The sequence below is a fragment of the Anas platyrhynchos genome, chromosome 1 (assembly GCF_047663525.1).
Source record: "Anas platyrhynchos isolate ZD024472 breed Pekin duck chromosome 1, IASCAAS_PekinDuck_T2T, whole genome shotgun sequence".
NCBI lineage: Eukaryota > Metazoa > Chordata > Aves > Anseriformes > Anatidae > Anas > Anas platyrhynchos.
In genome coordinates, this window is record NC_092587.1 from 96,087,397 (window position 1) to 96,108,051 (window position 20,655).

Consider the following 20,655-nt stretch of genomic DNA (forward strand, 5'->3'; position numbering starts at 1 on the left):
CAGGTCCCTGATTGACATCGCAGCCAATGCCCTCCCTACCGTCCCCACCTTCCCAGGTGCCCTTACACAACAGGTTTGAGGCCCTGGAGCTTGAGAGACCGGTAGCTGAGGAAGAGGTAGAAAGTCTACCCAGGAGGATGCCTAGGGCGAGGAAGTCAACTCCATGCCTCAGGACTGCCTCCACCAAGACAGAAAGAAGGGTGATTGTTGTGGGCAACTCCCTTCTCAGGGGAACAGAGGGCCCTATTTGTCGGCCTGACCCTACCCGTAGGGAAGTCTGCTGCCTCCTTGGGGCCAGGGTCAGGGACATTGCCAGAAAGGTTCCCAACCTGGTTCGCCCCTCTGACTATTATCCTCTTTTGATAGTCCAGGCTGTCAGTGATGACATTGAAGAGAGAAGCCTGAAGACCATCAAACGGAAATTTAGGGGACTGGGACGGTTAGTGGATGGAGCAGGAGTACAGGTGGTGTTTTCGTCCATCCCTACAGTGGCGGGGAGGGGTACAGCGAGGACACGGAAAGCCCACCTGATAAACACGTGGCTCAGAGGCTGGTACCAACACAGAAATTTTGGTTTTCTTTTGACCATGGGGCGCTTTACTCAGCACCCGGCCTGATGGCTGCTGGCGGGTCCCTATCTCTAAGGGGAGAACAGATCCTGGGCCAGGAGCTGGCAGGGCTCATTGAGAGGGCTTTAAACTAGATAATAAGGGGGATGGGGCTGAAACAAGGCTTGTTAGAGCTGTGCCAGGGGGAACAATGGCAAGGCTGGGAGAGAAGGCAATGGCGCAACTGAAGTGCATCTACACTAATGCACGCAGCATGGGTAACAAACAGGAGGAGCTGGAAGCCATCATGCAGCAGGCAGGCTATGACTTGGTTGCCATCACGGAAACGTGGTGGGACCACTCTCATGACTGGAGTGCTGCGATGTCTGGCTATAAGCTCTTCAGAATGGACAGGCAGCATGGAAGGGGTGGTGGTGTGGCTCTCTGTATCAGAGACAGTTTTGATGTCGTGGAACTCGAGGCTGGGAATGGTAAGGTTGAGTCCCTATGGGTTAGGATCAGTGGGAAGGCCAACAAGGGAAGCATCCTGGTGGGGGTCTGTTATAGCTATGTTATCTGGCTATCTGGGGAGGTCTCTGTTATCTGGCTATCGGGGGAGGTCCCAGTTGACTGGCGGCTAGCAAACGTGACGCCCATCTACAAGAAGGGGCGGAGGACTGACCCAGGAAACTACAGGCCTGTCAGTTTGACCTGAGTACCAGGGAAGCTTGTGGAGCAGATTCTCTTGAGAGTCATCACGCAGCACTTGCAGGGCAAGCAGGCAATCAGGCCCAGTCAGCATGGGTTTATGGAAGGCAGGTCCTGCTTGACGAACCTGATCTCCTTCTATGACAAAGTGACGCGCTGGGTGGACGAGGGAAAGGCTGTGGATGTGGTCTACCTTGACTTCAGCAAGGCTTTTGACACCGTCTCCCACAGCATTCTCCTCAAGAAACTGGCTGCCCTAGGCTTGGACTGGCTTCGTTGGGTTAGAAACTGGCTGGATAGCCGGGCCTAAAGAGTTGTGGTAAATGGAGTCAAGTCCAGTTGGAGGCCAGTCACTAGTGGCGTCCCCCAGGGCTCGGTTCTGGGGCCGGTCCTCTTAAATATCTTCATCGATGATCTGGACGAGGGCATTGAGTGCACCCTCAGTAAGTTTGCAGATGACACCAAGTTAGGTGCGTGTGTCGATCTGCTCAAGGGTAGGAAAGCTCTGCAGGAGGATCTGGATAGGCTGCACCGATGGGCTGAGGTCAACTGCATGAAGTTCAACAAGGCCAAGTGCCGGGTCCTGCACCTGGGACACAATAACCCCAATCCGAGCTACAGGCTGGGAGATGAGTGGTTGGAGAGCTGCCAGGCAGAGAAGGACCTGGGAGTGATGGTGGACAGTCAGCTGAATATGAGCCAGCAGTGTGCTCAGGTGGCCAAGAAGGCCAGGAGCATCCTGGCTTGTATAAGAAACAGTGTGACCAGCAGGGCTAGGGAGGTGATCGTCCCCCTGTGCTCGGCTGTGGTGAGGCCGCACCTCGAGTACTGTGTTCAGTTTTGGGCCCCTCGCTACAAGAAGGACATCGAGGTGCTTGAGCGAGTCCAGAGAAGGGCGACAAAGCTGCTGAGGGGCCTGGAGAACAAGTCCTACGAGGAGCGGCTGAAGGAGCTGGGCTTGTTCAGCCTGGAGAAGAGGAGGCTCAGGGGCGACCTTATCGCTCTCTACAGATACCTTAAAGGAGGCTGTAGTGAGGAGGGGGTTGGCCTGTTCTCCCACGTGACTGGTGACAGGACCAGGGGGAATGTGCTAAAGTTGCGCCGGGGGAGTTTTAGGTTGGATGTTAGGAAGAACTTCTTTACCGAAAGGGTTGTGAGGCATTGGAACAGGCTGCCCAGGGAGCTGGTGGAGTCACCATCCCTGGAGGTCTTTAAAAGACGTTTAGATGTTGAACTTAGCGATATGTTTTAGTGGAGGACTCGTTAGTGTTAGGTTAGAGGTTGGACTCGATGATCTTGAGGTCTCTTCCAACCTAGACAATTCTGTGAATGGAAAACAACTATTTTCAGGGCTTTTGAGGGCCTACATAAATTCAATGGCAACTACCCAGATAATGCATTTACATTCAGTTGATAAGTAAGGCTTATTTAGCAAAGCCATTAAAGACTGATTAAAATTTGATATGATGATAGGATAAATGTCGTAAGCCTACTGGGGTCTGAATTGCTGCCAGTATTGATTAACACCTTTAACACCCCAGTGGGAATCCTATCAAAAATATATTTCAAATATAAGTCATGGGAATCAAAATAAACCCCTAGATAACAACTTCCATATCATTAAAATGAGTGTTTCATGTCCCTATAGGACAAGCAAATGAAACAAGATAATGGAAAGTTGCTAAAGGATTGGTTTGACTCACAGATGGATGTGGAGATTTACAGACTCTGAAAATATGAGGCCAGCTTCATACCTATTATAATTTCACCAACTTAGCTGAATTTTCCAAGGGTTAAATACGGTCCATAGTCCTTGTTCTGGTCAGCATAAATTAGACAAATATTTCTTTATATTGGTAGAAAACAGTTTATAGATGGTAAGGGAATACAGCTGCCATGGAAACCAGTGCAGAATAACTGATTAGAGAAGGACTTGAGGAAGAGATAGTTCTCCTGACAGGAAAATGTAGTTGTTCCAGCCATGAGGGTGGTATTAAACAATATAAAACCAAGAATGAGAAGTAACAGAGGGGAACAGATGCAGAAGAGGATTCAGAGAAATATTCAGAGGAAGAAAGAGAACAGAATAAAATTGCAACTGGTATGTTAGCAAGTCTGTCATTTTTTAAACGTAAAGATAAGCTTGAACTTTCTGTGTCAAGGCAGAAGCTCAAAGAAATTTGAAGGAGAGAGAATGGTGAAAGCATGTGATTGTTTTTAAGTTAGGCATTTCTGCTATATTGGTAAGGCAAATACTGAGATTTGGAAAGAGCAGAAAAAGGTTATGTTTTATGAAAAATCAGTCAAGCATGGTCTAAATTTGAAAGAGAACAAATTAAAAAAGGAAGGAAAGAATGCTTGTGATTTAAAGGGACAAAAGGTTAAGGGAGGTGTTGCAGATGACCGAGATTTTGATCATTGAAATAATGGAACTGTGAACGATAAGGAAGAGGTAAAATCTAGAGGTTGAGGATGGTGGTGGTTCTGTTGATGCTTTGTTAGGAGGCTGGGGGGACTACTTCGTTGTTTTACAAAAGTAAGCTATTGATGCTTTGTTTCGATACCTAAGTCTACAATAAACTAAATATATATATATATATATATATATATATATATTAATCTAGGATAAATGCAAAGAGAATTAACTGTTAACAACCCAGATTAATAAAGTTTGCATGATGAGTTTGGAGTTTGTATTACTCAATAGAAAGAAAAAAAAAATCCACTGTGGCTTCAATAGATGAAATACTAGACAGGTCTCAAATCCTTACTTTGTTGGCAGACAATTAAAGTAAGGCATTAAAAACATTGACTTTTGTCTCTCCTTGTTAAATGGTAATGGGAAGTTCTTATTTAACATATCTGTCACTCACATGTTTTGGGTCTCTGAAAAGTTCCTTATTCTTCTGGTCCATAACAGGGGATTCCCTTTTGTAAAACACCTTGTTGTACTAAGTGCACAGCCCTGAAGCACCAGCCACCCAGGGGATGGCTGGGACAGGCAGATTCTCCAGCTTGGCCCTTGTCAGGCACACTGAAGCCGATCAGCGGGCCTCAAACTCAATTCTAGGAGTTTTTCAGTAACTCCCAGAATAAAATAAAAAACAAAAATAAAAGAACACCACAGTTTTACCTGGCAGTGAAGTGAGACTGACTAGAGGGAATAGCCTCAAGTTGTGCCAGGGAAGGCTTAGGTTGCAAATTAGGAGACATTTTTTCTCAGAAAGAGTAGTCAGGCATTGAAACAGGTTGCCCAGGGAGGTGGTGGCATCACTGTCCCTGGGGGCGTTCAAGGAAAGGTTGCACGTGGTGCTTAGGGACATGGTTTAGCGGGTGACATTGGAGGCAGGGTGATGGTAGGACCATATGACCTTGGAGGTCTTTACCAACCTTATTGTTTCTAGGATGTGAGCATATTCTAATTGTGTCTTGACCCTCAGCTGAGTGCTGTCTTCTGAACCAATTGATTACAGATGGCTTTGATGGAGATGATGAAGCAGGTTCAGGCTTACAGCTGTGATGTGGTGGCTTGGAGGGAATTGCCTTGGGGATATTCATGGGGAAAAGTTCCTATGAATTTGTCATATGTAGGTTTTGATGGTGTGTCAGTAAGTGTGATTAGTTTGGAGAAGACTGTGATGTGATGATATTGTTCGTCTAGGGGTTGATGTATGGCTGCCTAACCAACAAGTGTTCTGGGAAGCATGAGGCTCTAAGTTGTTGTAGAAGGCTAGGTGAGTTGGTGCCCTATCCTTAGCATTTGAGTTGTTGGTTTTTTTCTAATCAATTTTATTAAAGGTATTAGAAGAGTTTTAAGATACTCTAGAAGTTCTACAAAATACAAAATCCACATCATCTCTCCAGCTTCTTTTTGCAAGGTTTGTCTTTCTCCTTTTTTGTACCCAGTAGAGTTTAATCAAACAGTAATGACATTAAGAATTAGTTCCTCAAACCTCTTTAGAGGTGAGTAACTCTCAATTTAGCAGTCTGTTATGCATAAGGGAAATTTATCCTTTTAATTTTTACATTAAAAACATATGAATACTTGATCTAAGTAGACATATTATATGTTGGAGGCAGATCTTTGTCTAGTACTGTTCTGTCCTGAGACAGATGGATTAGTAATATGAAGAGCAAGTAACACCAACCTCTGTACCCTGCACATGTTCTTATGTGTATTCTCTGTGTGGTGTGGGTTGGTTGGTTGGTTGGTTGGTGGTTTTTTTGTTTGTTTTGTTTACATTTTTACATGTTAGAGCACCAGTCCCTTGTTTCTTTCTGTGCTTATATACCTGACTAGTTCGATGTAGGCCCCGAACTAATGAGTCCTGATTGATAGATATGCTAAAATGATTTGCTGTTCAGGGATAAGATTAAGCATATCTGTGCAGTTGAGTTTATTACATTAATTAATCTATTGAATTTACTGGACTTGACTGTGAAGTTTATTTAACTTAAACATATGAACTAACCAATACAAATGTCCTGAATGCTACTTGTATGTAACCAAGTGCTGAAAGTGTCCAAAGAGAAAATGAGAAGTTAACTTGATTGTAGGGAAGAGCTGTTTGTTTTTTGCTTAGCTGTTCTCGCTAGCGTAAAAGCTTGGCTTACTGAATAATCCATAAGAACCTAAATGTCTGCCAGATGAGGTCACAAAAATTCTGCTGTCAGCAGTCTGCCTTAAAGGGTAGATAGAGCAGATGTAAATCAGGCAAGAGCTCATTGTCAAACTTGCTTATAGGTATTTGTTTGGTCCTCACTACCAAAGAATTCAGCAGTCTTCTGACCCAGTTGGTATAGAAACATTAATTTTCATTTTGAAGATGGGAAATGGAGGCCCACCAATAATTACATATATGAGTGCAGTTAACAACACAACTTCTGCTGAAATCTATTGGAGTTGAACATCTAAATACAAGTTTAGTAGCCTAATGCTTTCATAGGTCTGGGCTTAACTTCAGTTACCTAGGAGGACTGGAGAAGCCATGTGTGATCCCCTGAATATCAGCCCAAATTTGCTTTTCAGTCTAGTGTTCAGAGATTATATGGTGTTGTATGTAGAACAGAGATGTGATAAAGCTCCAAAGTTACTCCAGTTACCTGTTTTAGGCAACAGCAGTATCTCTTGCAGACCATCGAGGCTGGGGCAGTAAAAGTAGGACTCTTCTCGGTTCCTAGAAGTATTGAGTAAGAGATGGAGAAAGGACTTTTCTATGTTGTCATTCTTGCATTTATCAAAATGGGTTTGGGGAAAATGTTCTTAGCAACTAACAATAAAAGATTAAGTGTGGTCACGGGACAGAACAGAGAGTGGCGAAGCATTGAAGAAAAGGGAGAGGAACTGCATACTGACAGGTGGGGTAGCTTATGCTGCTGAGCAAGTTAAATGAAAAATCAAGTTTTCAGTGGGCAGGTTGGCTGGCTGGCATTTTAAATAAAAGATGTAGCTGATGTTGCTAGTATGAAATTCATGGAAACTATCTTCTTTGGACTCATATCTTTACTTGCAGAAGCATGATGGCCACTTCACAGTCATCCAGCTGGTTGGCATGCTGCGGGGAATTGCATCAGGCATGAAGTACCTCTCGGACATGGGCTACGTACACCGTGATCTGGCAGCCCGTAATATCTTGGTCAACAGTAACCTCATGTGTAAAGTCTCTGATTTTGGTCTCTCACGAGTGTTAGAGGATGATCCTGAAGCTGCTTATACAACAAGTGTAAGTTTGTTTTATCTAATTTGAACAGTTTATTGCCTTGTAACTCTTCTATTCCAGTTTCAAATTTGTCTATACCATAGAAATAACAGTTTGAATTGCTGGCTTTGTTCCATTATCAGGGCATGTGGTTTAATAGCCCTGCCAATTCACTGAAGGGAAGTTGTTTGTTTGTTTGTTTAATTTTTTTCCTCCTCCCCTATGTGAGGGGGCTTATAATCTTCAGCTTTTTTTTTTTTTTTTAAGCAAATGTGCAAATGTAACACAGAGACTTTTCTGTTCTTGTTTTTTATCTTTATTTTTTTTTCTACCTCTTCTGCTTCCCTAAGTTCACTTACAAAGATATGCTTTTAAAAAGGGGGTTTGGGGAGGAGGACACCTCACAGATTCCACTGACAGAAGCATGGTATCAAGTTTTGCATTCATAAATTATAGCTTAATTTTATTTTATTTAAGTTTACCTTCCTAAAAATATTTAGGACCTTTCTCTCAGGGTTTAAGTCTCATCTCATTAATACTTAAAAATTCATCATGCAATGCAAGTAAATTGTTTTTATAGTGGAGAATGGGAGCTTCTATTTTATTTTCACTGAAGTGAAAACTGTTAAACCTGATTAGCCTGTTCAAATTTAACTTAAAAGAAAAAGTAAACTGCATCTGCAGTATGGAGCAAGTAGAAAAAGGAGCATGTTGATGCCAATGGAACTCCAAGTTCAGATGCAGCATTTTTTTTCATCATAGCAAAATACTCAGTTACATTCCTGTTATGACTATTACCACAGCATTAAGAATCATAGTGAAATACAAACAGCTTTAAGGTTATGCTAATCTTTCATTGAAACTAAAGTTACTTCAGAGCCAGGGAGGTTTCTCATTCAAGTTGTCCGAAATGCACAGAATGTATACGTTCCTTTGATAGGGCACAGTGACAGAATGCCAGTAGGGATAGTAAAATAGCATTAAGTAATTTCTCCAAAAGTACGCTCACTTTAAAAAGTGATTTATGGCTGAAATGGTGAACATATCTAATTTAAATGTATTGTAGTAAGTGCTGTTTGATCTGTTGAATTCTGTATAGCTATTGTAATGAGGCTGCACACTCTTTATTTAAGGTGAAAATAAGTGTTCTGGTCACTGTAAACTTCAGCCACTTCTTAGAACAAGGTCTGTGCAGTATTGCAGGCTGATTAAAGCAGAACAAGTCACTTCACAAGGTTCTAGCTGTTAGTACTCAAACTTCAAGGAAGAAGGAAAAAAATGGTTTCTTCCTTCATAGGGGAGGTTTTCCCTCATTTATTTCTTAAAGCTTCTTTTAACACTGCTTACTAGTGTGATGGTTGGAGGAAAACTAAATGGAGGTATTTAAGAGAAGTGTGGATGTGGTGCTTAAGGACGTGCTTTAGTGGTGGAACTGGTAGTGTTAGGTTGATGGTTGGACATGATGATCGTGTCTTTTCCAACCTAAATGATTTTAGTTACTGCAGTTTACTAAGTTGTTGGCTGAGCCATGCTAATTGTCCGCGTGAGCATGCTTGGGGGTCAGCTGGTGGCCCCAGTGACAGGCAAGTTCAGTTGCATTGCTCAGTATTGACTACAGTGTGATGAGCTGAGCTGGTGGAAGACACTGGGACTTGCCAAGCAACTATTATCTGTAATTGTCCAATGGATGCCTATACCAAAGAGGAGGTTTCTCTGAGTAGTTAGTGCCTGCCTTTTTCTTCACATCTAGAGCTACATTTGATCAGGAAATGCTATGTTTTTGTAAAACAAAAAAAGAAATATTTCATAGAAATATATCTGCATTGAAGGACTTTGTTGAAACACAGAACAGGCATTTCACCCATAAAGCAGCCTTTCATAGTAAATGAATAGAACCCCACAATGGACATCATGCTCTCTCACCACTTTTGCTGACCACCTGTTACATCATACACCCTTCTCCTGATCCCCATTTCCACCCCCTACCCCTCATGGTAAGTTAAAAGGTAAAATCAGTTCCCTTACAGAACATTACTGATCAGGAAATAATTGATTTTTTTATATTTCTGATGTGCTTACATGGTGACTGGAAACCTTTTTCTCTGAAATGGAGAGAAATTTGTTGGGATGTGAAGCCCTGTAAAACTTCAAAATCCTCAACGTATCTGCATGTTTTTTGAAAGAATCGTGAGCCTGTTACTGTATTGAACAGAGTTAATGAAAATTCTGTGATGCGAGGCAGGAAACTATTCACCAGCACAACCTACTGCCAGCACCTTAGGGTGGTGCATTTTTTTCTTTTCCTCCATGGTATTAATAGGTAGTAAACCAAGATTTCTTCCTAGAGGAAAATATAGCATACAGGGAAGCAGTTCTGGCTAGAACTTTGTCACTGGACTATTCCAAGAATATTCATCAACTTTATGGAGTGAACTCATAAGCATCTTCCCAACAGCAAGCCACATGTATTACTACAGGTTTGTATCTCATGCATATAGTTTGGTTATCATAGAATCATAGAATATCCTGAGTTGGAAGGGACCCTTAAGGATCATCAAGTCCAACTCTTGACACCGCACAGGTCTACCCAAAAGTTCAGACCATGTGACTAAGCGCACAGTCCAATCTCTTCTTAAATTCAGTCAGGCTCGGTGCAGTGACCACTTCCCTGGGGAGCCTGTTCCAGTGTGCAACCACTCTCTCTGTGAAGAACCCCCTCCTGATGTCAAGCCTAAACTTCCCCTGCCTCAGCTTAACCCCGTTCCCGCGGGTCCTGCCGCTGGTGTTAATGGAGAAAAGGTTTCCTGCCTCTCGACACCCCCTTACGAGGAAGTTGTAGACTGCGATGAGGTCTCCCCTCAGCCTCCTCTTCTCCAGGCTGAACAGGCCCAGTGCCCTCAGCCGTTCCTCGTACGTCTTCCCCTCCAGGCCTTTCACCATCTTCGTAGCCCTCCTCTGGACACTCTCCAACAGTTTCATGTCCTTTTTATACTGTGGTGCCCAGAACTGCACACAGTACTCGAGGTGAGGCCGCACCAGCACAGAGTAGAGCGGGACAATCACCTCCCTTGACCTACTAGTGATGCCGTGCTTGATGCACCCCAGGACACGGTTGGCCCTCCTGGCTGCCAGGGCACACTGCTGGCTCATATTGAACTTGCTGTCTACCACGACCCCCAGATCCCTCTCTTCTAGGCTGCTCTCCAGCGTCTCATCGCCCAGTCTGTACGTGCAGCCAGGGTTTCCCCGTCCCAGGTGCAGGACCCGGCACTTGCTCTTATTGAACTTCATGCGGTTGGCGATCGCCCAGCTCTCCAACCTATCCAGATCCCTCTGCAAGGCCTTTCCACCCTCATCCGAGTCCACAACTCCTCCAAGTTTGGTGTCATCAGCAAACTTGCTCAAAATACCTTCTATTCCTACATCCAGATCGTTTATAAAAATATTGAAAAGTACCAGCCCTAAAATGGAGCCTTGAGGGACCCCACTGGTGACTGCCCGCCAGCCTGACGCAGCGCCATTCACCATAACCCTTTGGGCCCTGCCTGTTAGCCAATTGCTCACCCATCGTATGATGTTTTTATTTAGCTGTATGGTGGACATTTTGTCCAGTAGGATCCTATGGGAAACCGTGTCAAAAGCCTTGCTGAAGTCCAAAAAAATCACATCAGCTGGTTTCCCTTGGTCCACCATACGGGTGATCTTATCATAAAAGGAAATCAGGTTAGTTAGGCAGGACCTACCCTTCACAAACCCATGCTGGCTGGGACCAATGACTGCTTTGTCCCCCAGGTGCGCCTCAATAAGTTCGAGAACCATCTTCTCCGTGATTTTACCAGGCACTGACATGAGACTGACAGGCCTGTAATTGCTAGGGTCTTCTTTCTGACCCTTCTTGAAAATCGGCACAACATTTGCCAGCTTCCAGTCTACCAGGACCTCTCCAGATTCCCAGGATCATTGAAAAATAATTGAGAGAGGTTCCGCAATGACGTCCGCCAGCTCTTTCAGCACCCGGGGATGAATCCCATCCGGACCCGTGGACTTGTAGGGATCCAGGTGGAGTAGCAAATCCCGCACACGTTCAGGGGCGGTTGGGAGTTTGTCATCCCCACCGTCCCGGTCCTCCAGCTCAGGGCACCCTGGGTCCCGAAGCCCATCATCGGCATTGAAGACAGAGGCAAAGAAGGCGTTAAGCGTCTCTGCTTTGCCTATGTCATCGTCTGTGAGGAGACCTTCCCTATCAAGGAGCGGCCCTATGTATTCTTTAGTTCTCCTTTTTCCATTCACATATCTAAAAAAAAAACTTTTTATTTTCTCTCACAGACACAGCCAGCTTCAACTCTAGGTGTGCTTTAGCCACACGAATTTTCTCCCTACAAACACGAACAGCATCCCTGTATTCTTTCCATGACACCTGGCCCTCCTTCCAGTAGCGAAGCACTCTCTGTTTCCGCCTAATCTCCATTAGAATGTTCCTGGTCAGCCACACCGGCCTCCTGCCCCGCCTGCCTGACTTGCGATATTTAGGAATCGCCTGATCTTGTGCTTTGGTGCTTTTTTTGGTTAGTTCCATACTGTGCTTTTGCCATATGAAGGTTAAATTCTTAGTGTTCTTAATGGAGATTTTGTGGTGTTAGAATGCATGTATCCTCTCCACAGAGATTTTTCTTGATAGCAGCCAAGTACCTGTAGTTACAAGAAATCCATAGAGTTGATTACTACTATTGAGTAGTAATATTTTTAGGCTCACATCTCTCATTATATGACTGTCTGTCACTACTCAGAAGAGACTAGTGTTTTTTCTTCTTGCCTTAGTCTGGTGCCAAAAATAGAACATTATGATTGGATATTTTCTTTGGAAATAAGATCTACAGCAGTACTCAAATCAATCAGAATTTTAAAAAGTATGTCATCCCATCTTTGATACAGTGGTCAAAAGTAGGTGAACCTATTCCTAGATGAAAACAAGATAAACTGAAGTAAAAGACGACTCAAATTTCATAAGGGTTTCATACTCTGTGACTGAACAGCTTGCATTCTAACAAAAATAAGCTAAATGACCATCATATCTTATGGATTTACCACACCTCAGCAGGCACAGCCTTGAGTTAAAGACTATCAACATATTTTGCTTTGTCTTCCTGTTGTTATCTGATGTATGTTTTCTTCCTCTGTAGTAGCTGGTTTAGAATAGATCTTACATTGTTTCTATTGGCACATCTTCCCACATGCAGGGTAAAAATCACAAATCAGTCTAGAAAAAGCAATAACTCTGTTAGGAAAAGGCTGGAAAGGAAACTACTTAGAAAATTGCAGCATTCTGTGTTCATGCTGAAACACTGGTTAGGAAACAATGTTCAACTAAGAGTCATAGGAAAAACTGACAAATGCCCTAAAGTAACACAATTTAAGGACAGTATGTTTCCTAAGAATTTCAAACTGTGACGTTACTAGAAGAACTGTTGAATGCTTTAATCAGTACATGAAAAGACTTAAAAGACTTAAATTTCAGGGAACAGCTTTCTGACTTCTGCAAAGGCTTTCCTTTTTTTTTTTTTTTTTTTTTTCCCAAACTATTGAGACAAAGAATGTATCTTTTTTGATAAGAGGGTTTGGCAGGAAATAAGAAACAGGCCTCTGTTTCCTATCACAGATGAGGAAAAAAAAAATAAAGCAAAGTATTATTCTTGAATAGGAAGAGGGAATTAAGAGTTAGTAATACCCAACTGCCAGTCTTTGTTTCAGATTGATCAGGAAAAGATAAGGACACTTCTGAGATAACTGAGTAATATGTTGTGTTTTTTTTTTTCCCTGTGGAGACAAAATTTTCATTTTTAGTATTGGTTTCCAAGGCAACAGTAGCTCATGAAAAGACATTTCTAGTATATAAACAAGCATTCCTGTCAATACAGAGGACATCTAGGCTCTTGCATCCCTGCTTTTAGGTAGTCTACGTTACATGATGTGGATTCATTTACTTTTAAAATATATTCAGGGTTCACCTGTATTTAGAAAAGAGCCATGAGTCTCCAGGAAACCTTGCATATAGCAAAATGTGTATATGAACAGACCAAGATCTATGTCACATGCAAAAAGGACTAAACTGGTATCTGCGTTAATGGTGACACTTTGATATTCTTCGTTAAATCTGTGGTTTTTTTTAGTTAGATAAAAACCTGCTACAAACTGAATTGTGCAATACATAGAGAAATATGTTCTGTTTTTTATCAGCAGTATTTATGAATTTAACCTTAATATGTAAAACATTATTTCCATAATACTCATTAGGGAATTAAATTATTGCATATATTTTAGTGAATCACTTTGTGAGCTTCATGGATCTGATTCTTGCCCAGCAAGTATGAGGTGAGAGATGGTTTAGATTCTTGAAAAGTAAAATGCCACAATTTTCTAGTTAGTTTGGGATGTCAAGCGATTGTTTCTGAATAGTATCAATGTTCTGAGTCAAGTCCATGACAAGCATGTTGCCTAGACATTTACTTTAAGAATTAATTTAATTGAAGACAATAGAGTAAATTGATTATTGGCAACAGTTCAGGAAAGAATAAGGAAAAGGGGCTATGTACCAGAAAGGCCTGCATTAACCTCCTTTCTTAAACTAATTGGTGACATAAGGTTGAGCACAACTGTTGTCAGTTTGTTATTTCTGTGTGCAACATGAACACAACACTTTGTCATTACCAAATGAGAGAAACATACTGATCAGCAGGATGCATCATGACCATGTTTGGTTTTCAGTCTCTGAAACCAGGCATGTGGTGTGGTGTCCAACTGGGCTCTTCCCTTATCTGGAGTTTTTCTGCTTTTAATCTTACTAAATGCTGGCTTAAAAATGAGTAGGCTAACGCCATTTGTAACAGGGTAATGTACTGTGAGAAGAAGAATACTTATTCCCCTGAGCTTTGCAACTATCTTGCTGGGCTGGAGCCCTGTATGGGTACCTTGCCCGAATATTCTGTTGCTGTCTAAGGTTAATGCCTAGCTGAAATAGCCTCACCTGGGTCTGTTTATGAAGCCTACATTTCTCCAGCTTTCCATAGTTCCATAAGCTCTCTGCAGTAGCCTTGCCTCCTTCAACACATCTGTTCTCCATAACATCTAAAATAATTGGTTCTACTCTCATGAGTCTTCCTACCATCTTGTAGGGCCATCCTACATCCGGACACCTCCAAGCAGAAAATCAGTCTTCTCTAATTTTAGTAGGACAGGCCCTTCTTTTTGTGGTACCCACCTCAGGCACACCATCCTCTTCCATTCAATCCGAAAATCCCTTTCTTTCCGCCGTGTTTTCTACCACATCAGTTCTATTGCCAAGCATTAGACACAGGGTACTTGCTGAGTGCACACAAATAACATTTTGTAAGATGGCAAATTAGCTGGAAATGAGAAGAAAGGAAAATAAAAGTTGTTTTCATTACTCTGCACTATTTGCATTTCAGTTAAGAGGTAAACACCTAGCTCTTGCAGCCATGGAGAAAAATGGCCTGACTTCTACTTTGTGAGACAAATGCTGAAGCTTGCAGAACCTTTTAAAGGTTGTACCTTTCCAGGGATGCTTTGTGAGATTATAATATTAGCCAAATTAGTGGTACAGAATTCAATGGGATCCTGAATGAGTCCTCTTTTTGATGAGGCAAGGGGATACATACCAACTGCCTTATCAGGGTTATTGGTCTCCCATGCAGGAATCCATCTGCTGGTAGCTGCTGTGCATCTCCAGACATCACCCATCCTGGTTCATAGCTGGGTGCCAGCCGGCCGAGTGCAGTGGGTTGCCTTTAACTTTTTTAAGCAGTAAGAAGGACTCTAGCTTTACTCTGGTACTAACACATAAAGTAAACACACTCAGAGCATGAGTGAGAGGTCAAGAAGCAAGTTAATAAGAGCTGTGCTAATAATGTGCTAAGTCCGCTCCAGGGAATGGGAGATGGGTAACTAGTTTTCAAGTGTGGGATGGGATGGGAGTTGTCAGGTGGTGTTCAGATAAATCACCTTCCTATGAGTCGCCAGCCTAAGGTGGAGCCATTCCCCACTCAGAAGATAGGTGGGAATGGAGGCATGCATGTGCATACTTCAAGATGCCGTCATCTGTTCTGTTGGGCTGGATCAAAGATAAAACATGCTCAGGTTATGCTCAAGGACAAATAGACAAAGAGCTAAGGAGTAGAAAAGACTTAGTGCCCTTTGACCTGTCACAGTGTTAGATGTGAGTACTCTTGATGAGTAGTTCTGCATTTCAAAGCTGCCAAGTCCCAGACTTTCCCTTTCAGTGCAGGTGGAAGTGCTTGTTGTTTTGTTGACTTGTGATTTACAGAAGCCCCTGAAGATGAGGTCGTGAGCCTTTCTCAAAAGGTAAGTATTTTAATGCATCCACTCTACTAGGTTCTCCAATCAGCTTTTTTCCAGCTGTGATCCTAAGTTCATTTAAGAGGTTTTCTGGTTTATTTATCCATTCTGGAAGCCAGCAGAATATAACACAGATCACAAAAGCAGATGCTTAGAAGGATGGTCTAAGGAAAAGAATGAATTAAATATAAAAATACATTCTCTTTCCAAGAGTTTTGTCTAATTTGCTATTATTGTGAGTATTCTATTTTGCACTGTAGCAGTTGTCACTTGATTCTCAAATGTTGATTGCAGGGAGGAACAAGCACACAAAAAATACGTTCAAATGTGAAGAGAGTCAAAAGAAATTTTGTGGTTAAATTTAACTGTAAAACTTTATATAACAGTTCCTGATACTGTATATGAAAGCATCCCTGCTCTTTTTCTTCCAAAACCCTACCCTAATCTAGGAACTCCAGATACGCATTTAGCGGAGAAACACAGTTGGAAGCTTTGCATTTCATTTTTTTTTTGTGCTCAAAATCCTTCTGTGCATGAACTCAACACAATGTCCTAACTCCTTGATAGTAAAAAGGGGGTTATTTTGTGTTTCATTCCTAATGTGATTTTGTTCCAATAGCATCGTCCCATCATTCATAACATAATTTGACTTCCAATGAAAGGAAAAAAAAAAGAAATTGCAGTATAATCAATCTAGAAATATCTGCCTCTTAGAAACTTGCAAGCTCGGCCTATTAGCTTGGATTTAAATTTCTTATTTCTCTGACTCCTACCGATTTCATGTTAACAAATTGGAGTATTAATGTCTACATGTATGTGCCTTGCTGTTTCTCAGATTGGGTCATCTGTAAGTGTCCGTTTAAAAAATGGAACCATGAATTTACGAGTGGCTTGTACAGTAGGATTGAAAATGAACTTCTGATAGACCTAAAGTGTCTGTGCCATTAGAGTTACATCTAGGAGATAAATGTTTATATTAAGTACTAATAGTGATGGCATTGATTATTTTTTGGAATAATATTCTCTGGTATCAGTAAAGCATATTCTGGTGCAGTGACCGTTAACCTTTCTCACCGCATGGGTTCCTGAAATATATCTAATGAAAATGCAGACCTGGTTAGAAATCTGCTGTTTCCAAGTTTTTGTGTAACAATTAATACCTTTCACAGATCTCTTAAAAGTACTCCATAGACTCTCAGGGTTGATATACCTGGAGCTGAAAACCCACTGTGCTTGGAATATCTTCTGTTCAATCACTGAATGCTTTTTATTGAACACATCGTAACTGCTGTAGCAAGGAAAGGCATAGGAAATTAGGATTATGAGAGGTTGAGAGACTGTTTCTCCCAACAGTCAGAAAAGCTCTGTTGTGTTCTGACTGTGAATCTTTGGTGGTTTCACGCTGATGGGCAGCTAAACTCTACCACAACACACTCTCACATTCCCTCTTCAAAGGAGGAGGGAGAGAAAATTTGGAAGGGGGAAAAAAAAAAAAAAAAGGCTCACGGTGAAGGTAATCTTCTTTAATTAAAGAAGATGGAAAAACAAACAAAGGCCATGTAGAAGCAAAGAGAAAATGATTATTCTCTACTTCCCATCAGTAAGTGATATTTGGCCACGTCTTGAGAAGCAGAACCCCAATTCGTCTAGGACTAGTTCAGGAAGATAGATAATTCCATAACGAGAGCTCCTTCTCCTTTCACAGCTTTTAGTACTGAGTGCATATCCCTTTAACTGTGCTTTCACAACCAGCGTCACTGACTGGCTCAGCCCTGGCCAGCAGTGGGACACTTTTGGAGCCACGTGGAGCTGGCTGTCATCTAGCACGGGGCAGCTGCTGGGCTCTGCTCGCAGAGGCCACCCCTGCAGTTCTCCCACTACCAAAACCTTGCCATGTAAGCCCAATACAGAATCCCACTGGAAACAGCCACCATTCCAGAGAATTAACAAGAAAATTTACTTCACTACTACAGAGTTATCAAGGGAATCCGCATCAGTGAGCCTTAAATCTAGCCTAAAATTTTGTCTCAGATGATCACTGAAAAGATGCTATGTTGAACAGTGAATGGTCTAGATCAGAAATGTACACTTGCTTTTCAAAAAGTACAAATATAGAGGTACAGTCAAGTTAAGTAAATGATGGGAAATTCCAACGGATTTTAAAGATGGGAAATTGTTTTATCACATGATGCATAGTTAAACTATGGAGTTGATGGCCCAAATGGCTTTCTATGGCAAAGATGACAGGAAGAAAACAGGTATGAAAGCACAAAGTAGCACAGTGTGCATTATTTTCAAGCTTTCACTCCTTTCTCTGAAACATCTGATACTGGCCGCTGTCATAGGCTGGGGGATTAGAGCACCTTGTGTTTGACTTACTATGGCAGTTCTTGTTTCAAATAGTGAGAGTAACTCTAATCAATAAAACAACCCATTCATGGAACTGGAGGGTATCTTGGAGACATCCTTGAATCAGGACTGCATTTTTTCTGAAAGGTATGCCCTAACTTGTACAGAAGGGGCTGTGGAGGATTCACACAGTGAAATTCCGTCCTATGTGGTACATAAATACAAAATAAATCTTCTTGGCCTCAAGATTTTTTAGGAAATCACTGCTTTTAAGTAAATTAATTCTACCAAATATGTTTGTTACTGAAAGTGAGAACCAAAATGTGGCTGTGGGAATCGCAGTCCAAAAAGAAACAGTTATGTAGCAGAATACAATTTGACAAAGACTCTAGGAATAACTTTAAAGAATTATGTACAGCAGTAAAAACAGGCAATCCGAGACAAGCATGTAAATTTGCAGAAACTACCCACAGCTTATGTGGCTCTGCTGAATCTTAGTACAGAATATCGAATACAGCTAAAACCGCTGTTATGGGGAAACATTGTAGAGATCAAAAAGGCTAAGAGAAGGTAAGCAGGCAGGGAGTATCACTTAATATTTTAGCAGTGCAAGTAATGAAAGAAATTAGTCAAGGTAACTTCTGTTGATAAAATGTTTAGTGCAAAAACTTCTGTTTAAAAAAAGAGAGGAAAAAAAAAAAGAAAAAAGAAAAAGAAGAAAAGGACACCAGAGTGGGTCTTAATGATTGGCTTAAATACGAGCTAATATAACAAAAGGTCATGGATTTGAGCTTATCAAAAAGTAGCCTATAGAAATGCATCTAAAACTTTGCTATGGCTTGGCTATAATCAAAAGCAAGCAATAGTGAAAGCAAGTGGCAAATATCAGGTTAAAAAAATTTCCAAGGTAATGTAGGTGAGATTAAATTAAGTTCTTCAGCTACATTTTGCGTTTTAGGATGCTGATTTGGAAATGGGTTTAATTGAATGACTTCAGGTTTTGTTACCTGACTTTGGAGTGCTTATTTGATCTTTTCAAATAAATTTTTATCTCTAGTTTATCCTCAAAAGCAAGAAAAGCCTTTTTTTGTTTCATTGTTACGCTTTTCTGCAGTGTTAGGTTCCTGATTTTGTTTTGTAATTGTCACACACTGTTAGAGAAATACTAGCTGGCTTTAGTTTTTACCTCATATAGCATTAAAGCATTGAAAGAAACATGTATCATCAAAGGCTAGGCCAGGTTGTGGTTTTTGTTTTGGTTTTGTTTTTTTTTGGAGACCATAGTTTTTGTTCCATTATCTGAAGTTCAGTACAGAATTCTAGAGGACACTTGATATGACCTCCTCCATGTCCTGTATATGTTTTTCAAAAAAAAAAAAAAAAAAAAAAACTGCTTTCTAGATTGTAGATTAACTGTGTAATAGACAAATCATCTCTTCTTTGGGAAGTGCAGATTTTATTACCAGAAGATCCTGTCTTGCTTAATAGGTTTGGAGCGTACATGTTTCTTAGAGTATGTGGCCAGCCAAAGCCATGAAGCAGCTCTACCATACGCTACCTGGGCAAAAGGAAGAACTCTTACAACAGATCCATTACACTATAAATTTTCCTTCTACATCGCTGCTCACAGCACAGCTCAGCCACTGAGCTGTACAGTGATCTTCAACAGGCTGCATATTTTATGATATTTTCATTTTATTTTGCCTGTTCTATCTCTAAATACTTGTCTTTAAACATCTGATTATTTTTTTTCTCCAGACACCTTTTACTTTGAAATAACAACAAATTTATTTATTTTTCCTCATTGCCTCCAGTGACCTAATGACCTGATAGGCACCTTGGGGAAGGCAGAGGCAGGGTCAGTTTCCCTGAAGCACTTAAATAATCTCTTCCATTGCTTAAAAAAAAAAAAAAATCTATTTTACTTCTGCTCTACCCCAGAATGGGGGATTATTCATCAGCTGTGTTAAAGCACTGGCTGGTATAATTAGTATTATATAATTAACTAGTAGAATGTTTAGGAAGCTATTTTGGAAAAAAAAAAAAAAAAAAAAGCATTTCTTATGTGTGGTAATATAACTAGTCAAAAAAGGTTCACTTTTTCTAGTGTTACCTCACAATCATAAATGTTAAGATTGTCTTCTGTATAAGGTGCAAGTCTCACTGGTGTTAAACCTATGCCAATAGGCAATGCTACATCTCCTAGCAAATCTTAATTATCTGTGCAAGGATGGAAGTTGGGAAGGAAAGCCCATGCATTTGAAAATAATACCTAAAGTAACAGTTAAATGAAGGCTATGAATCTTAAATAGCTACAGGTAATCCTCTCCGAACAAACAGACCAAGGCTCTTAAGCTATTAACCTCCTAGTTGGACCTGTGAACTGTGGAAAGCTGTTTGTTTGCACTACTGTCCTTGTTTCTAGCTGGTCTTTTGGCAAACAAGTTCCATAAAGTAGTATAATAATATATAATATACTGCATGCGCTACCTACCTGTGCTATGAGCAGTCATAGTATTCTACTCGTCATTCCCTGTACTGCTGACAGATTTTTTTAATAAGGAACAGTTATCAGACTATAAATCTAACTTCAGACACAGCTGTTCTAGCATGCATATGAAGCTTGATTGCATGTTTTTATAATTGTTTAATTTTAATTAATCAGAATTGCCACTTTCAAACTGTAATTGAAGAAGCTATTGTAAGTATGTTCTGCAGGTTTATACATTTTCAGCAGTACCTTCATTTGCATAGAACTATATCATCAACACGATTAAAACCATAGACATGCTAACATAAAACTGAAGTGCTTGCTTTGTTGCCAATTAGGGGAGCAAATATAAATCTGAACACCAATATCTTAGGCTGTTGATACTAGTCAACCACTTTAATTAGTATTTGAATAATCAGAACATTGACCAAGATGCAGTGCATCACAAAATACCTGTACTGTGTTAAATGTGTTATACTGGAAAGTGTCT

The 20,655-nt window shown here is 41.1% G+C and overlaps 1 protein-coding gene across 13 annotated transcripts in view; it reads left to right on the forward strand.

Annotated features, from left to right (window-relative positions):
* EPHA6 (EPH receptor A6) overlaps positions 1-20,655 on the forward strand; it is a 520,880-nt gene that overhangs the window by 448,833 nt on the left and 51,392 nt on the right. For all 13 annotated transcript variants that reach the window (XM_072025112.1, XM_038183870.2, XM_072025089.1 and 10 more), the window contains one exon: positions 6,770-6,979. In XM_072025112.1, the coding sequence (XP_071881213.1) occupies positions 6,770-6,979 (210 nt within the window). The remainder of the gene's footprint in view (positions 1-6,769; positions 6,980-20,655) is intronic.